The 27,500-nt window shown below is 44.4% G+C and overlaps 1 protein-coding gene and 1 long non-coding RNA gene across 3 annotated transcripts in view; one reads left to right on the top strand and one right to left on the bottom strand.

The window, feature by feature from the left end:
* LOC134458283 (astrotactin-2-like) overlaps nucleotides 1-27,500 on the top strand; it is a 498,215-nt gene that overhangs the window by 193,779 nt on the left and 276,936 nt on the right. The window contains exon 8 of the mRNA XM_063210506.1: nucleotides 4,216-4,353. Within this exon, the coding sequence (XP_063066576.1) occupies nucleotides 4,216-4,353 (138 nt within the window). The remainder of the gene's footprint in view (nucleotides 1-4,215; nucleotides 4,354-27,500) is intronic.
* On the bottom strand, nucleotides 19,266-23,187 carry LOC134458290 (uncharacterized). Of its 2 annotated transcripts, XR_010036557.1 has the most exons (5): nucleotides 23,021-23,187; nucleotides 21,422-21,536; nucleotides 21,107-21,199; nucleotides 20,668-20,836; nucleotides 19,266-20,431 (listed from the first exon to the last, which is right to left on the bottom strand). It is a non-coding gene; the product is annotated as an uncharacterized LOC134458290 (long non-coding RNA). The 2 variants fall into 2 exon arrangements; XR_010036556.1 differs by lacking the exon at nucleotides 23,021-23,187 and having other exon boundaries at nucleotides 21,422-21,595.

Raw genomic sequence — 27,500 nt, 5'->3', positions numbered from 1 at the left:
AAGACTTTTAGTTCAGATTGGCCCTCTAGGACCCAAAGAGCCAGACTTAGCTCCTGCCCTTGCTGCGGCTGCTCCTGCCTCCTCCACAGCTGTCGTGGTTGATGAAAGATAAGGCGTCTATAAAAAAGAGTGAAAAATTAAAAGGTGGCTGCAGGCTTTAAGGGGCCCAAGTGGTGGTCTCCCCCCCCACTACACAACTACACCACTACACCACTACACCACTGCATGGCCCGGTCCCTTCCCTTCGCCTGCTTGCCTGCCAGCCTGGCTGCCTGGCTGCCCGCTCCCATAACCTTGATGCGTGCTACAGCCACGGCTGTCTGCACACTGCTTAATGGACAACCACTGAGGGGACCGACAGAGGATGTGGGGGTGGATGAAAGGGAAGGGGTGTGTGTGTGAGAGAGAGGGAGACAGAGAGACAGAGAGCTAGAGAATGAGAGGGAGAGAGAGAAAGAGCGAGAGAAGGAGAGAGAGAGAGAGAGAGAGAGAGAGAGAGAGAGAGAGAGAGAGAGAGAGAGAGAGAGAGAATATAAGAATGAGAATGGGAGAGAGAGAGAGAGAACGGGAAAGACAGAGAGAGAGATGGAAGCAAGGCAAGGGGGTGATGATCGAGAGAGCAAGGTGCCTGCTCTGCTGGCCAGCGTGCCTGTTTGCTCGGTTTAGGGGGAGGGAAGGAGGGGAGGGAGAGCCAATCGATGGTCCAGTGTTGGTGTCAATTGATGAGCGGGAGCAAGGCCCTGTCGCCCGCGCTTCATTTATGAGTGGAGGCGGCCATTGATCCGACTTTGATTCACTGCACACTGCAGCCATAGCCGAGGTCAGGGACTGGGCCTCCTGTCACTGCTAACCTACCTACAAGAGCTACCTACACACACACACACACACACACACACACACACACACACACACACACACACACACACACACACACACACACACACACACACACACACACACACACACACACACACACACACACACACACACACACAGCATACAGAGATACACACACACACACACACAGCATACAGAGATACACACACACACACACACACAGCATACAGAGATACACACTGAGGTTTAGAGGTGCAAAACACACACACACACACACACACACACACACACACACACACACACACACACACACACACACACACACACACACACACACACACACACACACACACACACACACACACACACACACACACACACACACACACACACAAACTAGGCACACACACACACACACACACTGGGCAGACACTCACCCACACACAGAGACAAATAATGAAACTCATTGAATTCTTTTCAATTCATTTTTCAGCCATTTTATAGTGCTTAGCCAATTCAAAATTGTTTAATCAATCTTCCCCAGAAACATATAGAGTACACTTCAGCACATGACTTAGCCTTGATCCTCCCAATCCTTTCAGTGTGGCATACAGTCCACCTGGCACGGGAAAACAGCAGTGGCTGGCTGCAGCTTTTGAAGGAAGTTTGACTGGAGAACTTTTCCGGTGTTACTTTTGTAGGTCAAAAACAAAACAAGAGGTGGCTGTTGTGCACTATAAACACTTTCTACCGAGTTATGAGTTCAGGGCGATGCTAATGCCTTCTACCCCCACCCCCCACCCCCCACCAACCCCGCTCCCCCCATCTTAATATCGCCTCTCCGTGGGTAAGTAAATTAATTTCGGCAGACTAATGATCCGTTCACGGCAGTAAACACTAAGCACTTTATCAGGACCGCCGGAGCGGTTAGTTTACCGCGGCGCAGTTAGCGCTACGGACTGCGATTCCAGTTTACATAAAGTGATTAACCAGTCACACTCCTGATTAAGATACATTTAAATACAGATTAAGGAGCAGTAAAAAAGAAAAGAAAAACGGAATTTAAAAAAAGACCTGGTATGATACAATACCTCGACGTCTTTAGATTAGCGCTAGCTGATAGCGCCCATCCGTCATTATTTATATCAAGTCACTTCCTGCGGCCCATTGCTCCTGCTAATGACCTGTTTCGAGTTGCTACTCTCTAAGTGCTAAATCTGCCGCACGTGGGGATATACAGTGAGAGGGAGGTGTGTGTTACTGTATGTACAGATACAAGTATGATCTGATTTGAGTGTGTCACTCTATCTACCCTATTTGACACACACATGCACCTGATAATAGACAGCTGATAGACTACAATGGGGTACACAGAGGGACATAGCTAGGAAGCTGCATCACTACCTCCTCTTCCTCTCCTCTTTTCATCCTTCACTTTCTTCCATTCTCTTCCGTCACTGTCTTCTTCTCTTCCACATTCTCCTCCTTCCTTGCCTTCTCCTCTACCCCATTTTCCCTCATTCTTTTCACCTCTTCTCTTCCTTCCCTCTCTTCACCTCTTCCCTGTCTCCTCTTTTTTTCTGTCTCATCCTCTCATCCCTGTCTGTTGCCCTTGCTCTTCTCCTCTACCCCATTATCCTTCTTTTCTCTCTTCTCCTCTACCCCATTCTTCTTACAGGACCCTGTCCCCTTTCCCCATTATCCTCCTTCTCTGCTCTCCCCAGTCTCTAGCTGTACTGTGCGGTGCCAGTTTATGCCACCTATAGATGCCCCCTGTCATGGTTGCGTCTCTGCACCCGTCCCCGCTCTCTTTCCTCCTTCCCCTTCTTCCCTTCCTACCTTTTTTACCCCATGCCCTCCTTCCCTCCCTCTCTGTCGTGTTAGTAGTGGTCCTACATGCCAGCTCATGGTACTTAGATTCCACTGGGCATGGTTGCATCACTTCATTCTCTCACCCATTTCCTGTGTTTTGTCACTATGTTCTCTCCTTGCTCAACTCAGGCCATGTAGGTGTCCCTCGGGTGGTTTTCATTGCTTCATTCATTCCCTCCATCACTTCTTGCCTGCTTTATTCGGCACCAGTGTCCTCTATGTCCTCCCCCTTCTTTCCTCGTTTTCTTCATCTCTGTCCTGGCCTGCTTGTAGCTGGGCTGTGCCAGCTTATGCCAGTTTACGCCAGCTAGGTGCCCTTGGGCATGGTCTAGTTTCTTCACGCACTCAATCTAGGATGGACACTGGTATGGAGGTGTTTTCATGTGGCCTAAGACATTCCAGGCTCTATTGTAAGTGTAGCAAACACAGGCATGTTCACATAAATGTAGAAACTGATATTCTGCGTATGTTTTTCTTTTTTTGTATGTTAATACTATTTTAAATGTGTGAAACTGGAAACTATGCAAATTGAAATGACTTGCAGGGTTTGCATGCCGTTTTTCCCCCTATGTTCTTTCTATTGTTTGTTTGTTTGTTTTCTTTCTATTGGACTCTCTTCATTTATGACTCCACCCACCCCATATGCTCTGTCCCTGTACTTTAGATATGACTACCAGTCTACCATAATTGAGGCCTGATTTGAACCATGTGCGTTTTATAATGGCACTTACAGCACTTGAAAAATTGACAATAATAATTACAAAAAATACAATTTAATGAGCCACAATAATCCAGAATGAAGGCCATCAATTCCTCCCCTGGGGGATCTTTCAGGGAGTTTTGCCTTTTTTTCCAAAGTTTCATTGATGCATTTGCAAAACGAAGACAGTGTTTTTTTCCTCTTCCTCTATTGTGATTACTTTTTTTTTTATGTTACCCCTTGAAACATTCTAATCAATGTGAGTTCAGTCAGGTGTTTGAAGATGGACTGATTAGGCCAGGTCTCATTGTAGCTGTTTTTCTTCATCATATTTCAAACGCCACATCATAAAAGTTTTTTTCCCCCATTTACAAAAAAAGAGCAAAAATAGGAATCATTGACAGCTGCACAATAGTTTTCAGTTTCTACTAATGAGGAGGGATTCATGCATTGTTTGGCATGGAAACTCACTTTTTTAGCAAGACATAATAATAATAATAATAATATTAATAATATTAATAATAATACTAATAATAATACTACTACTAATAATATCAATAATAATAATAATAATAATAATAATAATAATAATAGTGATGATGATGATGATGATAATAATAGTAATAATAATAATAATAATAATAAATAAATAAATAAATAAACAAATGCCCTGTTGTGTGCTATACCTTCCCCTTAGGTCCTGTTACAGCCTGGCCAGGGCATGCGACTGGCCCTCAGCAACAGCTCTTGTGGTGTCTATGAGTGCGGTATTTAATGCCCTGTCCTTTGCTATGCATTCCCCTCAGGTCATCCTACAGCTTGGGCCAGGGCTTGTGGCTGCCTGTGAGTAAGAGCTTTGTGGTGCCTCCAGTGGAGCTGTCCATCAACCCAGTAGCCAGCTGCAAGACAGACGTGCTGGTGACCGAGGACCCAGGAGATGTTCGGTGAGTAGTGTGTTTGAGTGTGTCTGTGTGTGTGCTGCAGACTTGTTCCATTATATGCTGCTGTTGCAGTCAGTGTGTGTGTGTGTGTGTGTGTGTGTGTGTGTGTGTGTGTGTGTGTGTGTGTGTGTGTGTGTGTGTGTGTGTGTGTGTGTGTGTGTGTGTGTGTGTGTGTGTGTGTGTGTGTGTGTGTGTGTGTGTGTGTGTGGAGTGCATGTGTGTGCCTGGAGTAGAGTACAGATACTTTATTGATCTTGAAGGAAATTAAGGTCTTTGTGTGTGTGCGTGTGTGTGTGTGTGAGTGCGTGTGTGCATGCGTGCGTGCATGCCTGCTTGTGTGTGCTTTCACGCACCCTCAGTAGTTGCTCCTGACGACAGAAAAAAAGAAAAAAGTTTGTATTTCTCTCTCTCTCTCTCTCTCTCTCTCTCTCTCTCTCTCTCTCTCTCTCTCTCTCTCTCTCTCTCTCTCTCTCTCTCTCTCTCTCTCTCTCTCTCTCTCTCTCTCTCTCTCCCCTTCCGGGTGCTTTTCTTCTCTGGGCTCCATTGTATCGCCACACACCTGCTGTATTGAACTGTACCTTCAGCTCCACAGGGCCAGCATAATGGCAGACCCTCTACCCCACAGCTGACATAAAGACGCTGCCATTATGTGGTGCTGGCCATGGTGGTGGTGGTGGTGGTGCTGGTGAAGGCAGTGGTGATGGAGTTGTTGGTCTGGGCCAGGGTCAGGGAGAGGTGGAGAGAAGAAAGAATATGAGAAAGAGAAAAAGAGAAAGAGAGGGAAAGGGAAGGAAAATGTAGGGTCCTTTATCTAGCCCTCTATCTGCTCTCTCTCTCTCTCTCTCTCTCTCTCTCTCTCTCTCTCTCTCTCTCTCTCTCACTCTCTCTCTCACTCTCTCTCTCTCTAGAATGCGTCTGCTGCAAGCACTTTTATTGTTTGGTGGTAGGGACATGTTAAATGATTTTGTTCCTACGGTGTCAGCATAGAGGCTGCAGTTCACAGTATTGCTTGAACTTGCAATTACTCTTCCCAGTGTGTGTATGTGTGTATGTAGTTGTTAAGAGCAGGACTTGTTTTTTTGATAGGTGTACGTGCGTGTGTGCGTGCGTGCGTGCGAGCGTACGTGCGTGCGTTAGCGTGCGTGCGTGCATGTGTGTGTGAGTTGGAGTGTGTGTTGGAGTGTGTGTAAGCATTTGTTGATCTTTTCTGCTTGTACTTAAGTGTGTGCGTGCGTGTGTGTGTGTGTGTGTATGTTTGTGTGTGTGTGTGTGCGTGTGTGTGTGTGTGTGTATGCAAGTGGGTGGGTGTGCTGACGTGTTTATACTACCATGTGTGATACCATATGTAGCTGCATATGCTGCCGTGGCCCTTACGTATCATTACGCTGGCAGAGCCAGTGACGGATAGTGACTGGGCCCCATTGCTCACTCATATCAAATTGTCTGTGTGTGTGTGTGTGTGTGTGTGTGTGTGTGTGTGTGTGTGTGTGTGTGTGTGTGTGTGTGTGTGTGTGTGTGGGTGTGTGCATGGGGGCCGCTAGGGGGGGAAAAGTGGTACAGATTCTAAGGGCCCAAGCACTGATAGGAGCCCTTAAGGGGGCCCAAGCACTGAGAGGGGCCCTTAAGGGGGCCCAAAATGTGAATCTTTCATGCGGCCCAACATTTCTGGCAGCGCCCCTGGGTGTGTGTGTGTGTGCATATGTGTGTGCATGTGTGTGTGCCTGTGTGTGTCTGTGAGTTGGAATGTGTGTTGGAGTGTGTGTAAGCATTTGTTGATATTCTCTGCTTGTTCTTAGGTGTGTGTGTGTGTGTGTGTGTGTGTGTGTGTGTGTGTGTGTGTGTGTGTGTGTGTGTGTGTGTGTGTGTGTGTGTGTGTGTGTGTGTGTGTATGTATATGTGTGTGCGTGTGTGTGTGCGTGCGTGTGCGTGTGTGTGTGTGTGTGTGTGTGTGTGTGTGTGTGTGTGTGTGTGTGTGTGTGTGTGTGTGCGTGCGTGTGTGTGTGTGTGTTTCACTCAGGCCATCTCTCATTCACAGGTGATCATCATCATCATCTCTCTGGCCGCTGCTTATTCATGTCACGCCATTAGCATTGGTGACAAGGGAGGGCTGTTTGCAAAACACACAGATGCTCCAGGTCTAGCCTTCCCTCATTACTCTCCTGTGAGAGGGAGACAGAGAGAGAGAGAGAGAGAGAGAGAGAGAGAGAGAGAGAGAGAGAGAGAGAGAGAGAGAGAGAGAGAGAGAGAGAGAGAGAGAGAGAGACAGAGAGAAAGAGACAGAGACAGAGACAGAGACATATTCATAGTCTGTGAGAGAGAGGGGGACAGAAAGCGAGAGAGAGAGAGAGAGAGAGAGAGAGAGAGAGAGAGAGAGAGAGAGAGAGAGAGAGAGAGAGAGAGAGAGAGAGAGAGAGAGAAACCAACAGAGGAGGCTTTGTGCATGAGTCGTATTCTGTGATGTCTCCAGCAACGTGTCATCTAGGTGATGAATTGATTTCATTAACAGTTCAATTTCACTGTGGAAGCAGGAGGGTGCCACACATTTCCCACACATAAATAAATAAATAAACATGAGAATAAGAAAAGAGATAAATATCTAAATAAAGAAATAAAGAAGGCAGCAGTGTCACAGCATTGTGATGGTGCAGCAGAAACGGCGGCTCCATTTAGGTTACGCCGATGTAGGTTACAGTGATTAATCTCCAGATACTTCTGCCTGTGTCTAAAACACACACACGCATGCACGCACGCGCACACACACACACACACACACACACACACAGAAGTAGGCATTCTAACATGCATGTCATCCACACATAAACACAGTCAGACACAGACACACACTTACAGAAACCTATGTGTAGTAGTAGCAGTAGATCAGCTCAATTGTCTCGGCCAGACTCCTCCTCACCTCAACATGCCCTGGTTTTTGTCCAGGGTCCTGATGCGCTGACCGTGGTGCTGAAGTGAATGCACGGTTGAGTGGCCTTCTGGTGGGATCCACAGCAGAACCAAACAAACACAGCTAATCTCTCTCTGAGTGCTAAGATAAGCGTCCAAAGCCAGAGCCTGGTTGCAGAAGGAGACATATGTATGTCCCCACATGAGAAGGCAGGCTAGGACAGAGGAGAACTGAGGTCAATTTGCCTCCTCTAGTCTGGCCCCTGCAGGTAAGTTGAGGTAATTAATTGTTATATAGTTAAAAAAAAAAAAAAAAGATCAGTGTACACGTTACATGCATAATTCAAAAGCAGAATATGTTACAAGTATGTGTTTGTTGACCGTGCAGGTTAGACATGGATTTTTTTTGGTAGATTAGTATCTTGTAGAAAATGAATGAGATGTTCTGTTTGAAAATGTATCAAACCAGCAAAATGAATTTAGAAGGATTCTTCAGCTTGTCGTCAATCATAAGCCTGCAATAACCACAGGAATCATTTCATTTAAAGGTTGAACTCTGAGTTTCGTTATCCTAAATATGACTGTTTTTTATTTCTGTGTTTATTTTAATTAGTTTGAAATGGCTAATATGGAGTGTAGAGAGAAAAATAAGTATTCATGCATTTAGGTATCGTAGCTTAGATGTCTGTAGTGTCATAACAGGAGGGGATCATAAGGACAATAACTGGTATCCTCTGCCCCTTTGTCTTTCTGCGTAGGCTTTTTTAGTTTGTTTGGATCGTTTCTGCACTCTGTTTTTGTTTCTGTTTTCTAAGTATTATTTGTACAATCTTTATGACATGTCAAACAAGAGGCTCTTGTCTTAGCCATACCTGTATCTCAAAGTATCAATGCTGTCCACAGTATGTTGGCTTCTGTTTGTGGAAAAGAAAAGAAAAAAACTCTGTACCAAACATAGGTTCAGTATATTTGTTGTTATTGCTGATATGAATCATGACAAACCTCTCGCCTCTCATTGTTTTCTTTTCCCTATTTTGTTTTTATTTTTTTTAGCCATTTCACACAGAGCAGTTGTCTGCTTATTGAATAACAACAATACAAATAAGTCACCGACACCGATGGAAATATGTTTCATACCGGATACGCCATGTTGTAGGCGTTGGTGTTGACATATTGTTAAGAAGAAGAAGAAGAAGAAGAAGAAGAAGAAGAAGAAGAAGAAGAAGAAGAAGAAGAAGAAGAAGAAGAAGAAGAAGAAGAAGAAGAAGTTGGTTTCATACAGTATAGTGCCTTTCATGGAACCCAAGGTTGCTTAATCCAGCGCCTAATGAAACAGAGCTCTGTGGAGTGGGATGTGTTTGTCTTTGCTGAGTAGGATGGCCTTCGGCATAATCTCTATAGTATTCAGTATTGTTTCAGAAGCCATCATGAATATACATAGAAAAGCCAAACAAGGCCTTCACCACGGACGCAGACCCCGCTCGCCATTTGTCTCAATATCACTCCAATGCATTTTCACAGCAAGTCCTTACACTACAATTGCATCTATTCGCCTAATTGCCATCCGTTTCCACAGTTCTCTGGCTTTTCAGCCATCAGTATCCATAACAGTGATTGCATACGGCGCTAATGTTGTTTATCGCAAACACACACCAGCGCACACTGTTTCGAGAGGCTGAGTGCTATTCACTCATCACCATGGAACACCTCCTCTTTGTGGAGTCATGAAGGGGTGGGGAGGAATGTGGTGGTGGTGGTGGTGGGTGGGGGGGTGGGGGTGGGGGGTCTCTGAATGATTTATTAACTTTAATTAGTATTTAACATCCTGCCAGGGAACAAAATAATAACTTTAAGAACATTAACGAAGGGAAACACGCACATCTCATTATGAGTGATTAAAGGACTTTCTGCGGAATACATTAAATCGGTTAATGCATCAGGGCAATAATTAGTTTCCTGTTATATAGGAAGTGTCTGTCAGATCGGTCCACGCCATGAATAATGCAGCCCGCAAATGATGCTAAGCGCCAGCGCCGGGTGAGTCTGGGGTGGCGGAGCAGCGCCTCCTCAAAACTCGGAAGAAAGGAAGGAATGAAGGAAGGAAGTGTGAGACAAGTAATTCTCTACCTTCTCACAAGAAGGAAAACGACAGATTCAGTAGGTCAGAGGAGGACAAGATGAATTCTGGGGTGCATTTTTCGGAAGCGTAGATGTTAGCCAGTTAGCAACTTGGGTAGTTGACCATGGGAAATTGCATTGCAAGCAACATACAACGTAGTTAGCGTAGCAACTATGATTTTTAAAAAATGCACCCCTGGTTTGGCAGTCTGGAGTGGTGAAGCAGTGTCTCCTCAAAACTCTGAAAGGAATCAAGAAAGAAAGAAAGGGAGGAAGAAGGGAGGGAGGAGAGGAAAGAACAACAGATACAATAGGTCAGAGGAGGACAAAATGAGGTCTGGTGTGGTAGTGTGGATTAGCAATGCAGCGTCTTTTCAAAACTAGGAAAGAAGGAAGGAAGGGAGGAAGGACAAAGAAACAACAACGGATACTGTAGGTCAGAGGAGGACAAGGTTAGCTCTGGTTTGGTAGTTTGGCAAAGCAGCATCTCCTTAAAAATCTGAAAGGAAGGAATGAAAAAGAAAAAAAACAAAGGGAGAAGAAAGAATGACAGATAGGTTGAAGGAGGAGAAGAAGAGCTCTGGCTTGTTTGCAACTTTAAACATCGTTAAAGGTCAGTGGATGTATCTAGGTAGAGAAACATGGTGGATATCGTAAGTGTACAGGTCCATCATTAAAACAGCCTGAAAATAGCAGGGGTGCTAATTTGCTGCACATTGTCACAGACTAGGAAACATGTTTTGACAGGCGTAAGGGCCAGGGCAACTTATTTTAGCCATAAACACAATACATGTACACGCGCATAGATGCACGCATACACACACATACAGTACATACCACCCCCTTTCAAACCCAAATACACACACACACACACACACACACACACACACACACACACACACACACACACACACACACACACACACACACACACACACACATTATATTATATTATATTATATCATATTATATTTATCAAACATATCAAACATTTCCTCATGATCATGGCGACATGTACCACAATACATAATACAAAAATAATACAAAAAAAGTTTTTCAAAAGGACATTTGTGCGCATGCACATGCACACACACACACACACACACACACACACACACACACACACACACACACACACACACACACACACACACAAGCACAAGCACACACACACACACACACACACACACACACACACACACACACACACACACACACACACACACATGCAAGCACACGCACATTTAACGATCCACCTTAATGAACAGCTGACCTCATCTGTCCATTGAGGATTCCTATTTTCATCTCTATCTCTATTTCCATTTCGGCAGATCTTACTTAGTGGTGGATCAGTGAGCCAATTAAGCAGGGCGAGACAAGAGGGAGCGTCTGACTCCATGCTGATGCTCATGCTGACGCTGTTTCCAGAATATTCATTTGCAGCCGGCAAAACTTTGCTAATATAGCAGACTATGTCATTACTCTCTCCAGAGGCATATGTGTGTGGAGAGAGAGAGAGAGAGAGAGAGAGAGAGAGAGAGAGAGAGAGAGAGAGAGAGAGAGAGAGAGAGAGAGAGAGAGAGAGAGAGAGAGAGAGAGAGAGAGAGAGAGAGAGAGAGAGAGGCATTTTAGTCTGGACATGAATCAGTGGAGAGGAGGAGTGATTTAGTGTGAATGGGGAGAGCTGGAACAAGCTGGGCGAAAGAAGTGTGTGTGTCCGTACAAAGTATGTGTGTGTGTCTTTGAGATTGCCTAGCTTGCTTAGGGGCTCTTTCACACCCTTTGATTCACATATGGTTGATGTCTGTCTGCATTGTGCATTTGGCAGTAGCACAGCTGTGATTGATGTTTCATGCGTCTGGTGTGGATTTTTGGTATTGAGGTTTTGGTATTGCTGTGCACCATGCTTGAAAATTCCTGCCAAGTTAAACTGTGACAAACTGGCTTTGCTTGCATTGAAAGGTGTGGCTTAAATGTAGAATATGTAATTCTATTAAGTGCTAATACAAAGGTCATCTATTTTCATGAATAATTACTACCACAATCCATTTCTTAGTGTTTATTATGGCTCGGAAACGTGCCTTGGTCATGCATGACTTGGTGGGTATTTCCCATGTGATATTATCCACTATTTTGAAATTCCTGTCACAGACATGTTTGGCTGCAAATCATAATCTGGTCATACCAATAAACATTTGGCGATTGACTATAACTGCTACTAAACTAGCCAACTACCAAACTTACACACTGTAACATATACCACATGTACAGTTATTACAGTAAGTCCAGCTCTGAGACCTTTCAGTAGTTCTTTCACACTACAAATGTGGGGCGTACACGAATGTATCTGAACGTATCCGTGCTCTGTCTGAAAGGGTGAGAAAGCGTGAAAGCAGATCATTCCTTTTACCCTTAACTCATTGGCTGCCTTGGCCGTCGAATGACGTCATTTCAAATAGTGACGCCCCCTACCTTCGACGTCGTTCGCCGACAATTGCGTTTTTTTACAGCCAGGCCTCGAGGACGGTCTGACCTATCTTCTGTATGAATTTCAAGCCTCAAGGCATTTTCTAACTGTTCCTGTAGGTGGCAGAAGTGTCCTTAGGAACAGTCAAGGCAGGGCTTTAGCTCAGAGCAAGATGAAATGTCAAGACAAAAACACCCCTTTTTTACTATTATAATATAATCTCAAAAGTAGCATAGCAAAATCATTTTTGAAAGTAAAGCACCTGTGACTTAGTCTACTTTCTTGCCCTCTGATTTTAACACAGGTAGGCTACTGATTTTAGTGTCAGAGCCTGGCCAAAAAAAAACCTTCCTCTCATGACCAAAATACAATCCCCTGTTGCTATCTAGCTAGAAGGCATTGTAGCTAACTTGCCCAAAATACACCATGAGATGATCTGTGTGACAACCTTTCATTTTGGATAATGTGATCAGCCTACACAACATCAGGATGTTGCTTACAAAATATCATCTAACAGGAGAATGCACGGGACTAGTGGTGATGTGTCCCAACTGAGGTAACTTGGGTATAAAGTTTGCTACGCTAGCTAGCTAGCTAGCACGAAATCGCTAACAACTTACAACTAAGCCTAAATAAAGGAGCCTTGGTAAGTCAACTATTTTTTACTCAATCCACAGTTATTTTTATGGATCTGTATAGTATGATCAGCTTACTGTATCATCAAAAAAGACAGGGGGGTTGCAGATTCTTGGAACAGAGTAGCCTTTGTGTCTGGTCAGATGCATTCAGCTCACATTAGAAAGCATTGCACTTAGCCTCAGACCAGCTAGCATTCACCACTCCAATCGGCTTGTGAAATGTTGGATGTGTGATCAGTACTTTATCAAAAGAAAATTCATTGAACAATATATGACAAGATCACTATAGCAGAACCATGATGACAGTAATCATCAATCTGCAAATTGTCCGCTCTGCCAAAGAAGCTGCAGTAAGCTACGCTAAGCGGTGCTGCCTGCCTACCTGCCTCCCTCCCCACAAGACACAACACGGTACTATTTCTGGAGGAAATAAACCAGCTGTGATTCGTTCTCCAACGAGGGGAGAGAGAGAGGGAGAGGGAGAGGGAGAGGTAGGGAGTTACCGGAGTTAGGGGCAACTGCTGTCATGATCCATGCTGCGCGCCAGCAACTAAACCAAAACACCCTTGTTTTCGAGTCCCCCCGTTATATTTCAGTATATTAGGTTGAAAAGGTCATACAAATGATCTTTTTGTTCAGGCTACAGATGACAGAAGACTGTGTAATAGCAGCTGATAGGTTTGGAGTTGTTAGGACGATGCCATTACGGGCAAAAACGTTTGCAGTTATAGTTCTACTTCAAATGGCGTTTTCTCAGCTTTTTGGCTAGAAAGCAGCATTTTGGCGAATTCCACTTAATTTCAACAGATGATTATGAAAGAACGGAAAGGGGTAGAGAGACACCGTTTTTTTCTGATGACAGATGAGCGTCTAATCTGTGTTTTGATAGGTATGGTGTTGACATAGACACAGAACTCAATTTTCTGTGAGCCTCCAAAAAACACCCAAAATGCTGAAAAATGGCTGGCACTCCGAGGTACTCTTTTATGAAAATGGCTGGCAGCCAATGAGTTAAGCACGTCAACACAGCACAAGGACGGCCTCACAAGCAAGAGCCTGGACAAGTGCTCATTGTAACTTGATTAAACTTGCTTCTATTTTCTGTGTGGGCGTGATCATGCTGTGCATGGGCTCCCATTGGAATGTATGGGCTGGGAAGGCTTAGCCTGGCTCTCACGTAGACCCTTAGTGCATTTCCGCTCAACTTCGTGAGCTCACACGAGGGTCTAGAAATCTTAGACGAGCCTGAACGCAATCAGAAATTTCACAGCCTGTCCAATCAGAATCGCGGGGCGGGGTATTTACAAATTAGTGGTTGAAGTAGCACGTGATTTAAAAAAAGCCATCTGGATTCTCCAATCAGGTTCGAGCTGTTTTGAACACACCCACGCCTTTCCAGAGCTAAGCGATTGGCAATGTTTCAGATGGTTGGTAACAAGAGAACCAGGTCAGGGAAGGCTGGGATACGATGCTGATTCCCACGGATAGAACATGCATGCAGACCATCCAGTGTGAAAGGGACAGCTGAATAGCCCATTAGCCTCTCACACTCATGCTGCCCCCATCCCCGTCCCTGTCCCTGCACGCGTGAACCTTGTTTGTGAATGAACCATGAAGCTCCTATCACACGCAACATCCTTGGAGTGGAAAGAGAATGTTACCTGAAGAAGCACCTGTCCAACTACAGAGGTGTACAAAAGTGCCCTTTTTTGAGCAGAGATGGTAGCCTATACAAAATCCAGTGTGTCTGTGCTATGCCTTTTCATGCCTAGCGTGTGTTTCATTCAGGTGAATGGGACGCCACACAGACCACTCAACGAGCAGAAAGCCTAGGTGATGTGATGGCCTGTGTGTTTGAGAAATTGTTTTCAATGGGACATCACTCACTCACCGAGTGCTCAATCCCGCACAGAAAAATAGGTTTGATTTCTGTTTCCAAGTTGCAGCAAAGATTTGAGCCATGTCCCGCACAGTCACCGCCTGTCGGTCTAAAATACTTCCGCCACACACCCACAGAGAATGTCAGTGTGAATTTGGCCTATTCTGGATCTTCTCTGCTGGATCAGGGTTGGATGCAAGCCTAATGTGTTTGCGGGTGTGCCAAATGCTTTATTATAGTCTGGCTCCTTGATAAAGTTTGTTCTGAAAAACTTTTGACAGACAGTACGTTTTCAGAAGTGAGATCAACAAACATGTTTGCATATAATGCCTAAGCATTCTGCAGGACAACACTACAACAACCACCAAGCTCATTGAATCAGATGAGTTTGTGTTTCATTGGAATTCTCAGGACCAGAAAGAGATTATAAGCCAGGCCTTGCTTATGTGATACTGAATTGCCTGAGGTTACAATGAAAAATGAAAAATAAAAAATAAACACAGCTTGGATGTTAATCGTGTTGAAGGTGAAATGCATAAATATTAATACATCTATTTTTTCTGCAATTGTGATTGTGAAGCAGGTAGGTGCAAAACATGTGTATACTATATAGGCTACTGTAAGCATTCTGATGTGTGCTGTGTGTGTGTGTGTGTGTGTGTGTGTGTGTGTGTGTGTGTGTGTGTGTGTGTGTGTGTGTGTGTGTGTTTTGATTTCAGCATCTTTCCTTCTGTCACAGGGTCTCAGCTTTGTGTGTGTGTGCGTGCGTGTGTGCGTGCGTGCGTGCGTGCGTGTGTGTGTGTGTGTGTGTGTGTGTGTGTGTGTGTGTGTGTGGTGGAGGTGGAGGTGGTGGTGGTGGTAGGGGGGGGGGTGAAGGCTGGTTGTGTGAAGATTAGCTGAGTGTGGGTGGGCATTTAGAACAATTACTTGCCTACTGGGGCTACTCAGGAGGATTGTTCCAAAAGGTGCAGGAAAGAAGGAGAGATGAGAGGAAGAGGAGTGGGAGGAGGTGCAGGGAGAGCATGATAGAAAGAAGAAAGGGGAAGAGGAGAAGAGATGAAGGCTATATAAGAAGCAGGCAGGAAGATGTGGAGGTGAGAGGGAAGAGAGAACGCAGAGAGGGAGAGAAAAAATAGGAGTATGAGAGAAGAAGGGAGAGGGATGGAGAGGTTAGGGCACACAAGAAGGAGGGTGAGTAGAAGAGAGAGACAAATGAGGAGGATGACGACATGGAGGAAGATGAGGAGGAGAAACAATGAGGTAGAAGGTAAGGAGGCATTGGAAGAACATAGTGAAGCACAAACAACTAGTAGCAGATAAATACTCTTTTGTGCTTGAAACTGCCCGTTGGGAACAGGAGGAAGAGGGGGATACAGAGGAGGCTGCAAAAGAAAAAGAGAGAAGGGTTGAAATGCAAATGAGCAGAGAGATAGAAACTTGGCCCCCTGGTCAATGTGAGATGCTTGCATTTTGTGTGCTTCTCAAAGAGTGAGTGTATATGATTGTGTGTGTGTGTGTGTGTGTGTGTGTGTGTGTGTGTGTGTGTGTGTGTGTGTGTGTGTGTGTGTGTGTGTGTGTGTGTGTGTGTGTGTGTGTGTGTGTGTGTGTGTGTGTGTGTGTGTGTGTGTGTGTGTGTGTGTGTGTGTGTGTGTGTGTCCAACGGTGTAGTCTACTTTTTTGAAGTGGGTATACTGTCTATTCGAGTATTTTTTGAAGTGGGTATACTGTATATATTTATGCTATTCTAAACAATGGATCAATCAATTTTAAGTGGGTATACTGAAGACCCTAAAATTTAGAAGTGGGTATACTCCGTATACCTGCGTTCTACGTAGACTACACCACTGTGTGTGTCTGTCTGTCTGTCTGTCTGTCTGTCTGTCACCACTTGCAGATGACACACTCCACACGTCATTGTCTAAAATACAGACAGAAAGACGGACAATGGGACAGACTGCAAGGGTGACAGAAATACTGGCACAACCCTCTCAAGGGGGTAGGGGTATTAGTTATCCTCTCTGTACTCTCAATGCTGCAGAAACGCTCCTACTTCGATATCTTGTCCAATTGAAGGTGACGTGGAGCAGATAGGAAGATCCATATCAGGTGGGTAGGAGTATGAGCAGGGAGAAGAAGAGGAAGAAGAGCAGGAGGAGGAGATGAGGACAGGAAGAAGAGAGTGACACAGAGAAAGGTGGAGGATGGAGAGCTGTCAGTGGGAGAGGATGAGACGGTGAGGAAGAAGAGATGAGAAGAACAGCGTGACACCTAGACAGGCGGAGGGTGATTACAAGGAGGGAGAAGAGGAGAAAGATGGAGGAGACGAGGAGAGGAAGAACATAGGCGTAGAACATAGACAGGCGTAGGGTGAGTATGAGGGGGGAGATGAGGAGAGGAAGAACAGAGTGACACCTAGACAGGCGGAGGGTGAGTATGAGGAGGGAGAGGAGGAGGAAGATGGAGGAGAGGAGCACTGGGAGAGAGTGACACGTCGACAGGCGGAGGAGTGTGAAAGCTGTCGGTGGCGAGCAGCACTTCATAAATCAGTTGATCAATGACTCTGCTGGCTACAGCCTAGAGTAGTGCTCAAGAAGCATTGTTCTATCGATAGACGGGCACACACACACACTCACACCCACACCCACCCACACACACACACACACTCTCTCATTCATTCTTTCTCTCTCTGACACACACACACACATACACACACACACACACTGCCATACGTACTCAAGGAGTGCTCAAGGACCATTGCAGTGTCGATAGGCAGCTGCCGATAAGTTGGGCCGAGGGCTGCATGGAGAACGGCAGAGCCTTACTGCCTGATGGAGAGGCATGCTCGATTCATACAGCTAGTCATGCCAATCAGAACTCCAATATACACACACACACACACACACACACACACATACAAATACGTAAGTTTGCACACCCACAGTCATGCATTTAGATTTAAACGCGGGCATACGCACACACACACACACACACACACACACACACACACACACACACACACACACAAACACACAAACACACAAACACACAAACACACAAACACACACATACAAATAAGTCTGCACAGTGGCGAAACGACACAGCAATAGGCCCGTAAGCAACATTATCTGTGTGGGCCCCATATAAAGTACAACACGTGATAAAGGTCACATAAAGGAACATAAAATTATGCACTTCTTAGTAGTATTGATCACACATCACACACAGACAAATGGTGACAGCGCACCTTGAACGGAACTTTTGATGACAGCGCATCACCACATAAACAAAAACATGCTGACGGCGCACCATGCATGTCCATGAAAACACATTTGGTATGCTGCACACATCCACGAAAATACGTAGGCCTAGGTGACGGCAGACGTAGGCAGTAATCATAAAACCCCGAAAAAATCAGACGAGCCAAACCTCAGTGTACACCTGCTAAGTGACCACACAGAAGCACGACAGACCAATCCAGGAACCCACTAAAACTAAGTTAGTCCTCCTATGTTGCCAAAATGAAACTCAAGAGACTAATTGTTAGTCTTTCAGACAGATATGCAGTCATTGCTAGGCACAGTACTAATCATTCAAATACATTGACACTAGCTGCAAGCTTGTGTCTGAACTGTAGAGAAGGGTCCAGCTGCAGTAAAACAGTTCCACCCTTAATGCAAGCACGCCCATGGGCGTTCCCGGCATTTGCCGTATTGGCCAATCGTGAAGGGATACGGCATGATGTCATTTTCAAGGCCATTTCCGGATGAAGGCTCCATGTTTGTTACAAAGATATCCCGTGCAAATTGTTATCTTCCAGAGAAACGTTTCACTGAACATTCCACTGACATAATATTCTCAACAATTTATGGAAGAAAGTGAGATAAATCACACGTTTTCTAATCCCAATATGTCTTTTGCTTTGTCTTCCCGTACCTCGGACATTGTAGCCTACTGTTTAGGAGTCGTGTCGCTATGCACAAATTTGTCATAGCAACGTATCAGGTCGCCAAAATGTCAACACGACGACGTTGACATTACCTTACCTAGCTGTGTGCTCTGGCTGTGTGTATCGAGGTCACTGTTAACACTGTGTAGGCTATATGATTAAACATCCTTTCCAGGATATTAACACACCCGGAAAAATAATAATAATTTAAAAAACCCTTTTGTCGAGGTTGTTCACTTGGTAAGACATGATATAGGCTACTTAGAAAAGTTTGAAACGATGTAAAACATCAGCAACACATTCCCGACTTTTTAAAGTAATGAGTGTCACCTCACCACATTTATGTGGCAATGTGGTCAGCTTGGAAAGAGCAGATGAAGAGTTCAGATGCAAAACCCCCTAAATCCATTTCTGAAGACCTGCACTTGTATATTTTTAGAGAAAAACCTGGTGTTGGTTTGGTTTATATTCATGTACTTGATAATACATATAGTTATATTACCTAAACAAAATAACACACTATGCAATTTTGATAGCTTTGTATTAAATAAAAATGAATTAGGATTATTTTCTGAAAAGGCACTTGGGGGTTTTGCATCTGAACTCTTCAGATAGTAATGGAAAAATATATGAAATAGTATTTGAAATAGCAATAGGCTATTTGTTTGTTTTATTGGAGAAAAACGATTTCTTCATTACCATAGGCCTACCATACTCCTAGCTTGGGAACTCCTACACTACCTTTAGTTCTAGACAATCGTTTCGATCTGAAAGACACTTCACTTGTGATTAGGTCTGGTGTTAACCAGGCAACCATACTCCATGTCTGTCTATGATTTAGGAGTGACCACACTGAGCTTACCTCTTTATCCAGGAGAGGTTCCAGACTGGCCTGTCTTAATTCAAAGGCCATCAGAAAACAGAGAAAATGTTCCCTACCATTATAACGTGTTTGTGCGTACATAATCAGGACCGCTGACAGCTTTGGCTGTGCCCAGGACAAAGTCATCTGAAAGGGCCCCCCACTCAATACATAGACTACATACAATGTAATGAGGACCCATTCCTGGACCCCTCGTCTCACTGGGCCCAGGTCAACGGACCCCTTTGTCCCCCCTGTCAGCTTCCCTGCATGTAGGCCACATACATTGCTGAAAGAAGTGAACGAGACAGGAATGAAATGTGAAAATGTATTTCTGTTTACTTTTACACTATGAAGTGTGAACGGTCACCTCCTTCTCCTCATATTCAGAGTGCATAAAACAGCACTCAACTGTGTGGTCTGTTGATAGCCTGAATAGTACAGTAGATTAGACTCAATTTTTTGACAAAAATCTATGGAGGGTTAACACAAAGTTTGAAATTGTGTTTGACCAGTCTCCAATGTGCAGTTTAACTAATAACTAAAAATAATGCATTGACATGAAATACAGACTGATACATTCAATAAATACAGTCACACAGAGACACAAACAGTGTGCAATAAGAAGAGTAACATACTGATGGACAATAAATACACAAACACAGTGGACACACACACACACACACACACATGGCAGGAGGAGATCATACAGGTGATGTGAAGATGCTGAATATAAGGTGCAATGAGTAAAGTGTAAGTGGCATGGTGAAAGAAGTGTTCATGGAATATTCTCCAGTGTCCTTGGAATATTCATGTGGTTTTCTTCAGAACGTTGAGGAGACTGATGGCTTGTGGAAAGAAGCCGTTTCCCAGTGTGCTTGTGCGGCACCGCATGCCGGGCTAGCGCTTCCCTGATGGTAGTAGGGAGAACAGGTAGGGGTGATCTTATGAGCTTTTCTGCTGTCCTCACCACTCTCTGTACTGCCTTCTAGTCTTCAGCTTGACGGCTGCCATGCCAGACAGAGAGGCTGCTGGTCAGGATGCTCTCAATGACACCCCTGTAGAAGGTGGTGAGTGCCGATGTGGGGCGGTCGGCTCTTCTCTCATCCTTCGCAGGAAGTGGAGTAGTGTCTGTGCCTTTTTGAGATGGTGGAGCCATGTGGTGCAGTTGGCAGAGGAGGAGCGGCACAGTGGTTGGTGCTGGGTTGATCAGGTTCAGAACCAAAGTTGCTGGTGTCATCAGCCCTCCCTCTGAAAACTGGCTCCGTGCCTGTCAAAAAAAAAGGCATGCTAATGTTATGAATGAAAATAAAGACAAAAACAAGCACCCCCTATCTACCTACAGAAAGACATGACCATGTGCATATGCTTGTGCACACGCCCCCCCCACACACTGCTACTGTCTTAAAGTGTGGCACGCAGGCACGCACGCAGGCAGGCACGCACGCAGGCCTATTCTCCCCCCTTTGCCTCAAGTCAAGTGTGCATTTTAGAGGTTGGCCTCACCTGCACATGTGTGAAGAGCAGGGAGATGGGAGGTTGAGGATGACGAGGCAGGGCAGGAGGTTCTCCTTGTGAGCTGCCCTGGTCCTGATGCTGATTGCCCATCACCATGCTGTGGCTCATCAAACCCATTACTGGCATATCGATGCTGAACAGGAACGACTGCTTCCATCTGCACACATGCATGCACACACACACACACACACACACACACGAGAGGGTATACATAGAATACACTACATAAAAATCACACCCATCATTTTAATGCAGAACACCAGGCTGAAGAGATACAGAGCTTCTGGCCTGTACAGGGGTCACTACTACTGTGCCAGTGTTTTGTATTATCCTCTATACACAAGTTCTGCTATAAATAAACCCAGCACATGAAGGAATTACTGTATTGGTCTAGTGCAGAACAAAACAGATTCAGTGATTTACTCACCACTGTGTGCAAGTTTCTGTGTTCAGCTCAGGTGGAAGCCTCCATCACAACATGTTGGTACTGACATCAACCATCTTTCAGAAAACTGTCTGCCTGTCAGAAATAGCAAAATTATGTTACCACAACAAGGTAGTATCTTAAAGATACCCTTAACCAAAGGCAGACGGACACACACTGCTACTGTCTTGGTTCTAGGACACACACACGCCCTTTAAGGGTCACATGTATAATGACCGGGTTCTCACTCACTCGCACACTTCTTTTCTCCTACTTTTGCCTCAGACAATGCAGTGAGTTTTTAAAAATTGGCCTTACCTGCACATGTGTGAAGGGCAGGAAGAGAGGTTGAGGATGGAGCTGCCAGTCAGGAGGTCCAGAGCTGTCCTGGTCCATCACCATCATGTGGATCATCAACCCCAACTTCTTATATCTGCGTGCACACATTCTCTCTCTCACACACACACACACACACACACACACACACACACACACACACACACACACACACACACACACACACACACACACACACACACTTGGAGAGATACAGGTTGTATGGCACATCAGGAGGCAGGGGCATTGTTGCGCTCTAGATGTTTAGAAATAAGTAGGTGCATGGACCCAAAAAGTAGACTTCAATGTGGGAGCACACTAAAGACACTAAGGTCAAGTCACTACTCTCTGATGGCAGCAACCTGAAACGTCTGCTCTAATCTGCTCTGAGAATTGTTTTAAAAAAAAAAATCTGCTTGTGCTTGACCTTAGTGTCTTATTTAGTGTGTGAACCTGCTCCCACATTGAACTATATGGCACATTTAAAATCAGACCCAATGACAAGTCAAGTCAAGTCGGTTTTATTTTCAATTTCTTTACATGCACTGGTCAAGAATTGAAATTACGTTTAACACCAGGTTGAACAAATATGACACCTCCGACTTTCAGTGCTATTCTATACATCTTTGCCTCAAAGAAACACAACTGATAGCTCAGATGATGAAACAGACGTGCACAACACAGCACAGGAAGAAACTACTGTATAAACACCTTTTGGCCCAGTGCTTACCGGTAATTTGCTTAAGGGTAAATACAGCATCATTTCGTGATAGCTCGTGGTACAACAAACATTCAAAACATCTGCGTGTCATTTGAAAGGGATGTCAAAACTATACGTTTATTCAAACGAGTAACAAACCACGAAACTGTTATTAATACGGAGATCATTTCGTGATCACTTTGTGGCGAACTTTATGATATTTAAGCAAGCAAGCACACAATCCGATAACCATTCGAAAGACCGTCAAAACGTTTATGAATTAACTTTTCGTAGTAGGCCTAGTTAACTTTTATTCTAGTCTGGCTAGCCCTTAGTATCCGTCATCTCACCCTTGTCATGTTAACGTCTTACCTTACACATAACAATGTACTCCATTCACATTTGCCTCGCTCGTATTGTCGTAACAAGATTCTGAGATGTGCTGCCTTTGTCCATTCTGACCAGGCTGGCTAGCTAGCTACCAGGTTGGAAATACTGTAATAAACTAGCACAGATTTCCCAGGCAGTGAAGCCTGTAGTCGGGTATGAAGGGCAACAGATGTTCATATTTGGGAACCAAAGGCAGTTTCCTGCTTAACATATGCAGTGAAGTAGTCACAAGAATGGTAATTACACAGGAATAATAGTTGCCTTGTCTGCCCATAGCTTAGTGCTGTACATTATGACCACTACACACACAACATCTGAAACAAACTTACGAAGGGCGGCCTGTTAGCTTGCCTTGAAGCTAAAAAACATTAGCCAACACCGCTAGTTGGTGGGGGTCGTAGGCCGAGGTGGTTAAATGTTCGCCCTCCGACTGAAAGTCAACTAGTAAAGTAACCGTTATGTATATTCATGCATTTATACTGAAATCTTACCGACAGTTGAGTGATCGCTGCAGCGAAATCCATCCAGTGAGTCGTTTTAAAAAGTCCCGCGCGGCGCTTGTGTTGTCATTCGGTAGCATGTCACTGACTTCAGAAACTTCAACAGCCAAAGGGGCGTTACTGTGAGGGCGGTCTAGTAAGGGGGAATGGGCGTAGCGGTATTAGCTGGACAAGACGCAGCTGGACCATATTGGAACTGTATGTGAAACATTCACGCAAATGCATAACTACAACCGATATCTTTTCAAGCACCACCCCTTCCTTCAACGAATGTGCAGTAGCCTACTCCTCTGTCGTTTTGGCATTACTGCATTGAAATACCATATATGGAGATTTTCCAAAGTCTTCATGAAGACATGTAAAAGCAGAACATGACGAGCACAGGTACAGATTTCAAGCGCAAGAAATTTGAAAAAGGAATGTTACAACATCCGAGTCCGTCTACATAGCGCAATAACCATTTAGCCAAACACACTTCAAAACGGGCTTGTGACAACTTCAGGCTTGTGACAACAATCGCACCAGGCAAAATAAACCCAACTCATTATGCCACGGCCGGCAAAATGAATAACCAAATGTCCTTACCTTACCATAAAACGCTGTCTTGATCTCAGGGCTTCTCGCAATTATTCCACTTGACGTAAATCCACAGTTCAACACACTCACCGCGGCTAGCAAGCTGGATATGTGGCGTGCTAACATTGTTTTGCTTGTCCTTTCCCCTTTTCACGTCTGCATCAAGGCTGTCGGGGAAATGTCCCATATCAGTTGGGTGCTCCCTCGTCGGTGTTGAGCCGGCCAGGTTGTCATCTTCTGTAAACGAGCTGTCACTGTCAGAGTCAGACCCCCTGCTTCTAGCACAACAAGGGGGCTAGATACTTTCACAGCCCCCCTCTGTCCATAGTTCTCTTCTTGGTCGCAATCTTCACTGTAGCTAGCAGGAACAACGTCCACCTTTCCCTCTGCGGCTCTTTGAAAGGAGTTTATTTTCGGAAGTTTTTTCAGTTCGTCCAGCAGCTCCTCTTTCCATTTTCTTTTTTGAAATCCGCTCCGGTGCTTCTTTTTGTTATCCATTGTCGCCAACACATTGTTAAAGTTTAGATAATATGATCAGATTTCTTCTATGTCTAACGTGATGTGACGTCTTGCACGTTGCACCAAAGTTCTTCCTGTATGCACGCACGTTACGTAGGCTACGTAACATGTTCAATCAGTTCATCATAACCCATAACCCATAATTCCAAGTCGTAATGTAAAAAAATAAAAGACTCAAATACACCGTATTGTTAAGATATTTATTGCAGTTTGAAACATATTATATGACTGTATTTTTAAAGAACCGTCTAATGAACTAAACACAGTTATTAGCACAGTATTAATAGTAGCATGGCTTTGCCATTGGTGTCGTGTTTAAACGGCACACCATCATGTTGGACGGTGGCATCTGTTGTGATATAAATACGGTCCGGTCAATACCTGATAGTGAGAAGAGTTATTGGGGAATTTTCTGCGTGTGCAGAGACATTCCAGTCCCCAGTACCAATGGGGGCCCACTAGGCGTCCGCAAAGGGGCCCCTGCGAGCTCGTGGGCCCGTAAGCAACTGCAGTCCCTGCTTACCGATAGTTACGCCACTGAGTCTGCACACCCACACTCATGCATTTTGATTTAAACACAGGCATGTGCATACACACACACACACACCCACAACACAATGCTACACCTACACCAGAGATGTATAAAGTACTGGAGAAAAGTAGTGGAGTAGAAGTACCAGTATCATCTTGTCAAATGACTTGAGTAAAAGTCAAAACCTTTCCTTACCTTACTCAAGTAGAAGGACAAAAGTATTCAAAATGTGTTGTACTTAAGTAAAGCAAGTAGAAGTATTGCAAGTTTTGCTACTTGAGTAAAAAGTAGAAGTAGAAGTAAAAGTACTGCATTTAAAAAAATGGGGGGGAGGGTGGTGGGAAGTCAGTCAAAAGTTTGAATACCATTTGGTTTACTAGAGCTCTGTACAATAAGTCTCTTATGAAGTGCAAATGCCATTATGGTTTGTTATTAAAACAGCTTTGTAACACAAGTTCAGTTTTTAAGAAAACGTAGGGCAGTAGTTTTACTGCTTAAAACAGTGCTTCCAACCAGCTCGTTGTGCTTCAAGTATTATTAAAAAAACAACAGTCAGAAGTGCACATAAAAAAGTAATCAAATACATTAAAATATCAAATAAAAACATCAAATAAAAAAATATTAAAAAAACCTTTTCCGGGCTTTATCGCCAACTCAAACCTTTCACACTGATTTGCTTAAAGAAGCCAGTTAGGCAGCAAGGAAGTTTCTGTTTACCCTCAACATTGCAATCATGCAGTCTTGCTTGTCTTGTGCTAAAGACTAATACGAGTAACGAGTAACGAAAGCAGCACATGAAAAATATATCGGAGTAAAAGTATTAATTTCATCAGAAAAATGTAGTGCAGTAAAAGTACAAGTATGAGGAAAAAAATATTACTCAAAAAAGTACAGATACTGCAGTTTAGTACTTAAGTACAGTACTTCGTTACTTTCACTTCGCTACTATACATCTCTGACCTACGCTCAAGGTCACATCATTACATTGACTAGAAGAGCTTATGCCGATTCTTGCACTGAGGTTGTTATTAGCATATTGAGCAGCTGGCACACACACGCACACACACACACACACACACACACACACACACACACACACACACACACACACACACACACACACACACACACACACACACACACACACACACACACACACTGTTAGCAGCTGCTTCTTGTGGTCTGGCATTGAATTTGCCAAGATAATCCAGACCAGACATAGTGTATTTTCTGGACTAGGAATAGCTATTGAACATCCAATGGTACAAACTATCTACTCTGAAGTCCTCCATGAACTGTAAGATGGGCAAAGTGGTAACGTATGTAAGGTTTGTAGTTACATTCAACAGTTCAAAGTTCCATGCACAGCTCCTAGGTGCTGGTAGATGCAGGAATGTTCAATACTTCAAAAGAAAGAAGTCTACCGCACACATTCTTGACTTTATCCTCATTTTATTAGAGCGTATTCGCTCTAATAAAACGAGCATAAAGTCAAGAATGTGTGCGGTTGACTTCTTTCTTTTGAAGTTTGTAGTTACATATTTATAAATACTCATGTTGTTCATACAGAATGTGTTCATTTTTACCAGCACATTCAAAGGGAACACATTCTGGTATGTTTTAAATAACCTATGTTACTTCTGTTTCTACTACAATTACAAGAAGGAATTTAAAGTGTGTTGAACAATTGTGTGTTGAATTGGCATGCATCTTTGTGAATCGGTGACTGATGCCTTTAACTCTAATTGCCTTCAGAGTGGAAGGCTTGAAAGCCGTTCAAGGCCTTGCTGTGCTGTGCTGTGCTGTACTGTGCTGTGCTGTGCCGTATAGTGTATAGTTTTTATCTGCCAGGCAATTACCACTCTAATAACACTAATACAGGTGGCCAATAAACACACATGAACACACACACACACGTGTGTGCCTACACACACACACACACACACACACACACACACACACACACACACACACACACACACACACACACACACACACACACACACACACACACACACACACTCGAGTGAAAGGTAATCCATCTGGCTGAGAGGATGTGTGTGAGCTGGGAGATGAATAACTCGGTGATGCAGATTAAACCAGCATTAGGCCCTGCTGCCAGCATGGGGTTTAATTCTTTCTTTCTTTCCTTTTCTTCTTCCACTATTTCTCTCTTAATTTGAGTCCAACTTCACACAAAAAAATGGCAGCCGGGCCACTTGCGAAGCGCAATTAAGACATCCGGCGCTTGGCAGTGATTAGCGCCACATGGGGATGTATGCTAACTCTTGCGCTAAGCCGCCGCACACTCTGACCGTGCTCATTACCGCGATCCCGTCTCCGCCCTGCTGATACGGATCAGAGGTCTGTGTGTGTGTGTGCGCGCGCGCGCGTGCATTTGCGCGCATTGGCGTGTGTGTGTGTGTGTGTGTGAGAGAGAGAGAGCAAGTGTGTGTGTGTCTGTGGCTGCGCGTGCCTTTGGGAGTGCATGGCTTATGGTTTTTGTGCACCATTTGCCTTGTCATCTTCTTTGGCTGCCTCACCATAGTGGGGCACAACCTCCGCTCACTCACTGTCTAGAGAGCACTCCACAAAGTGTTACTGATTGAACCTGAAGTGAAAGGCTCTGCTTGTAGATTTAATGGATTCCATTTTGGGACAACCAGTCCATTGTGCAATTTACTGCTCGCTTCATGAAAAGGGTGTAGTTACACTACATTGAAGGTACTGTAGACACAATTGCTGGCTACTGCATGTAGAAACAATTGCTCCCTGAAGGTGTAGAGACTCAAAAGCTTTGGATTGTCTGGCCCCAGTGTACATTGTAAACAGTTTTCAGTGGAG

The sequence above is a fragment of the Engraulis encrasicolus genome, chromosome 11 (assembly GCF_034702125.1).
Source record: "Engraulis encrasicolus isolate BLACKSEA-1 chromosome 11, IST_EnEncr_1.0, whole genome shotgun sequence".
Lineage (NCBI taxonomy): Eukaryota > Metazoa > Chordata > Actinopteri > Clupeiformes > Engraulidae > Engraulis > Engraulis encrasicolus.
This window is presented reverse-complemented; position numbering and strand designations above follow the sequence as displayed.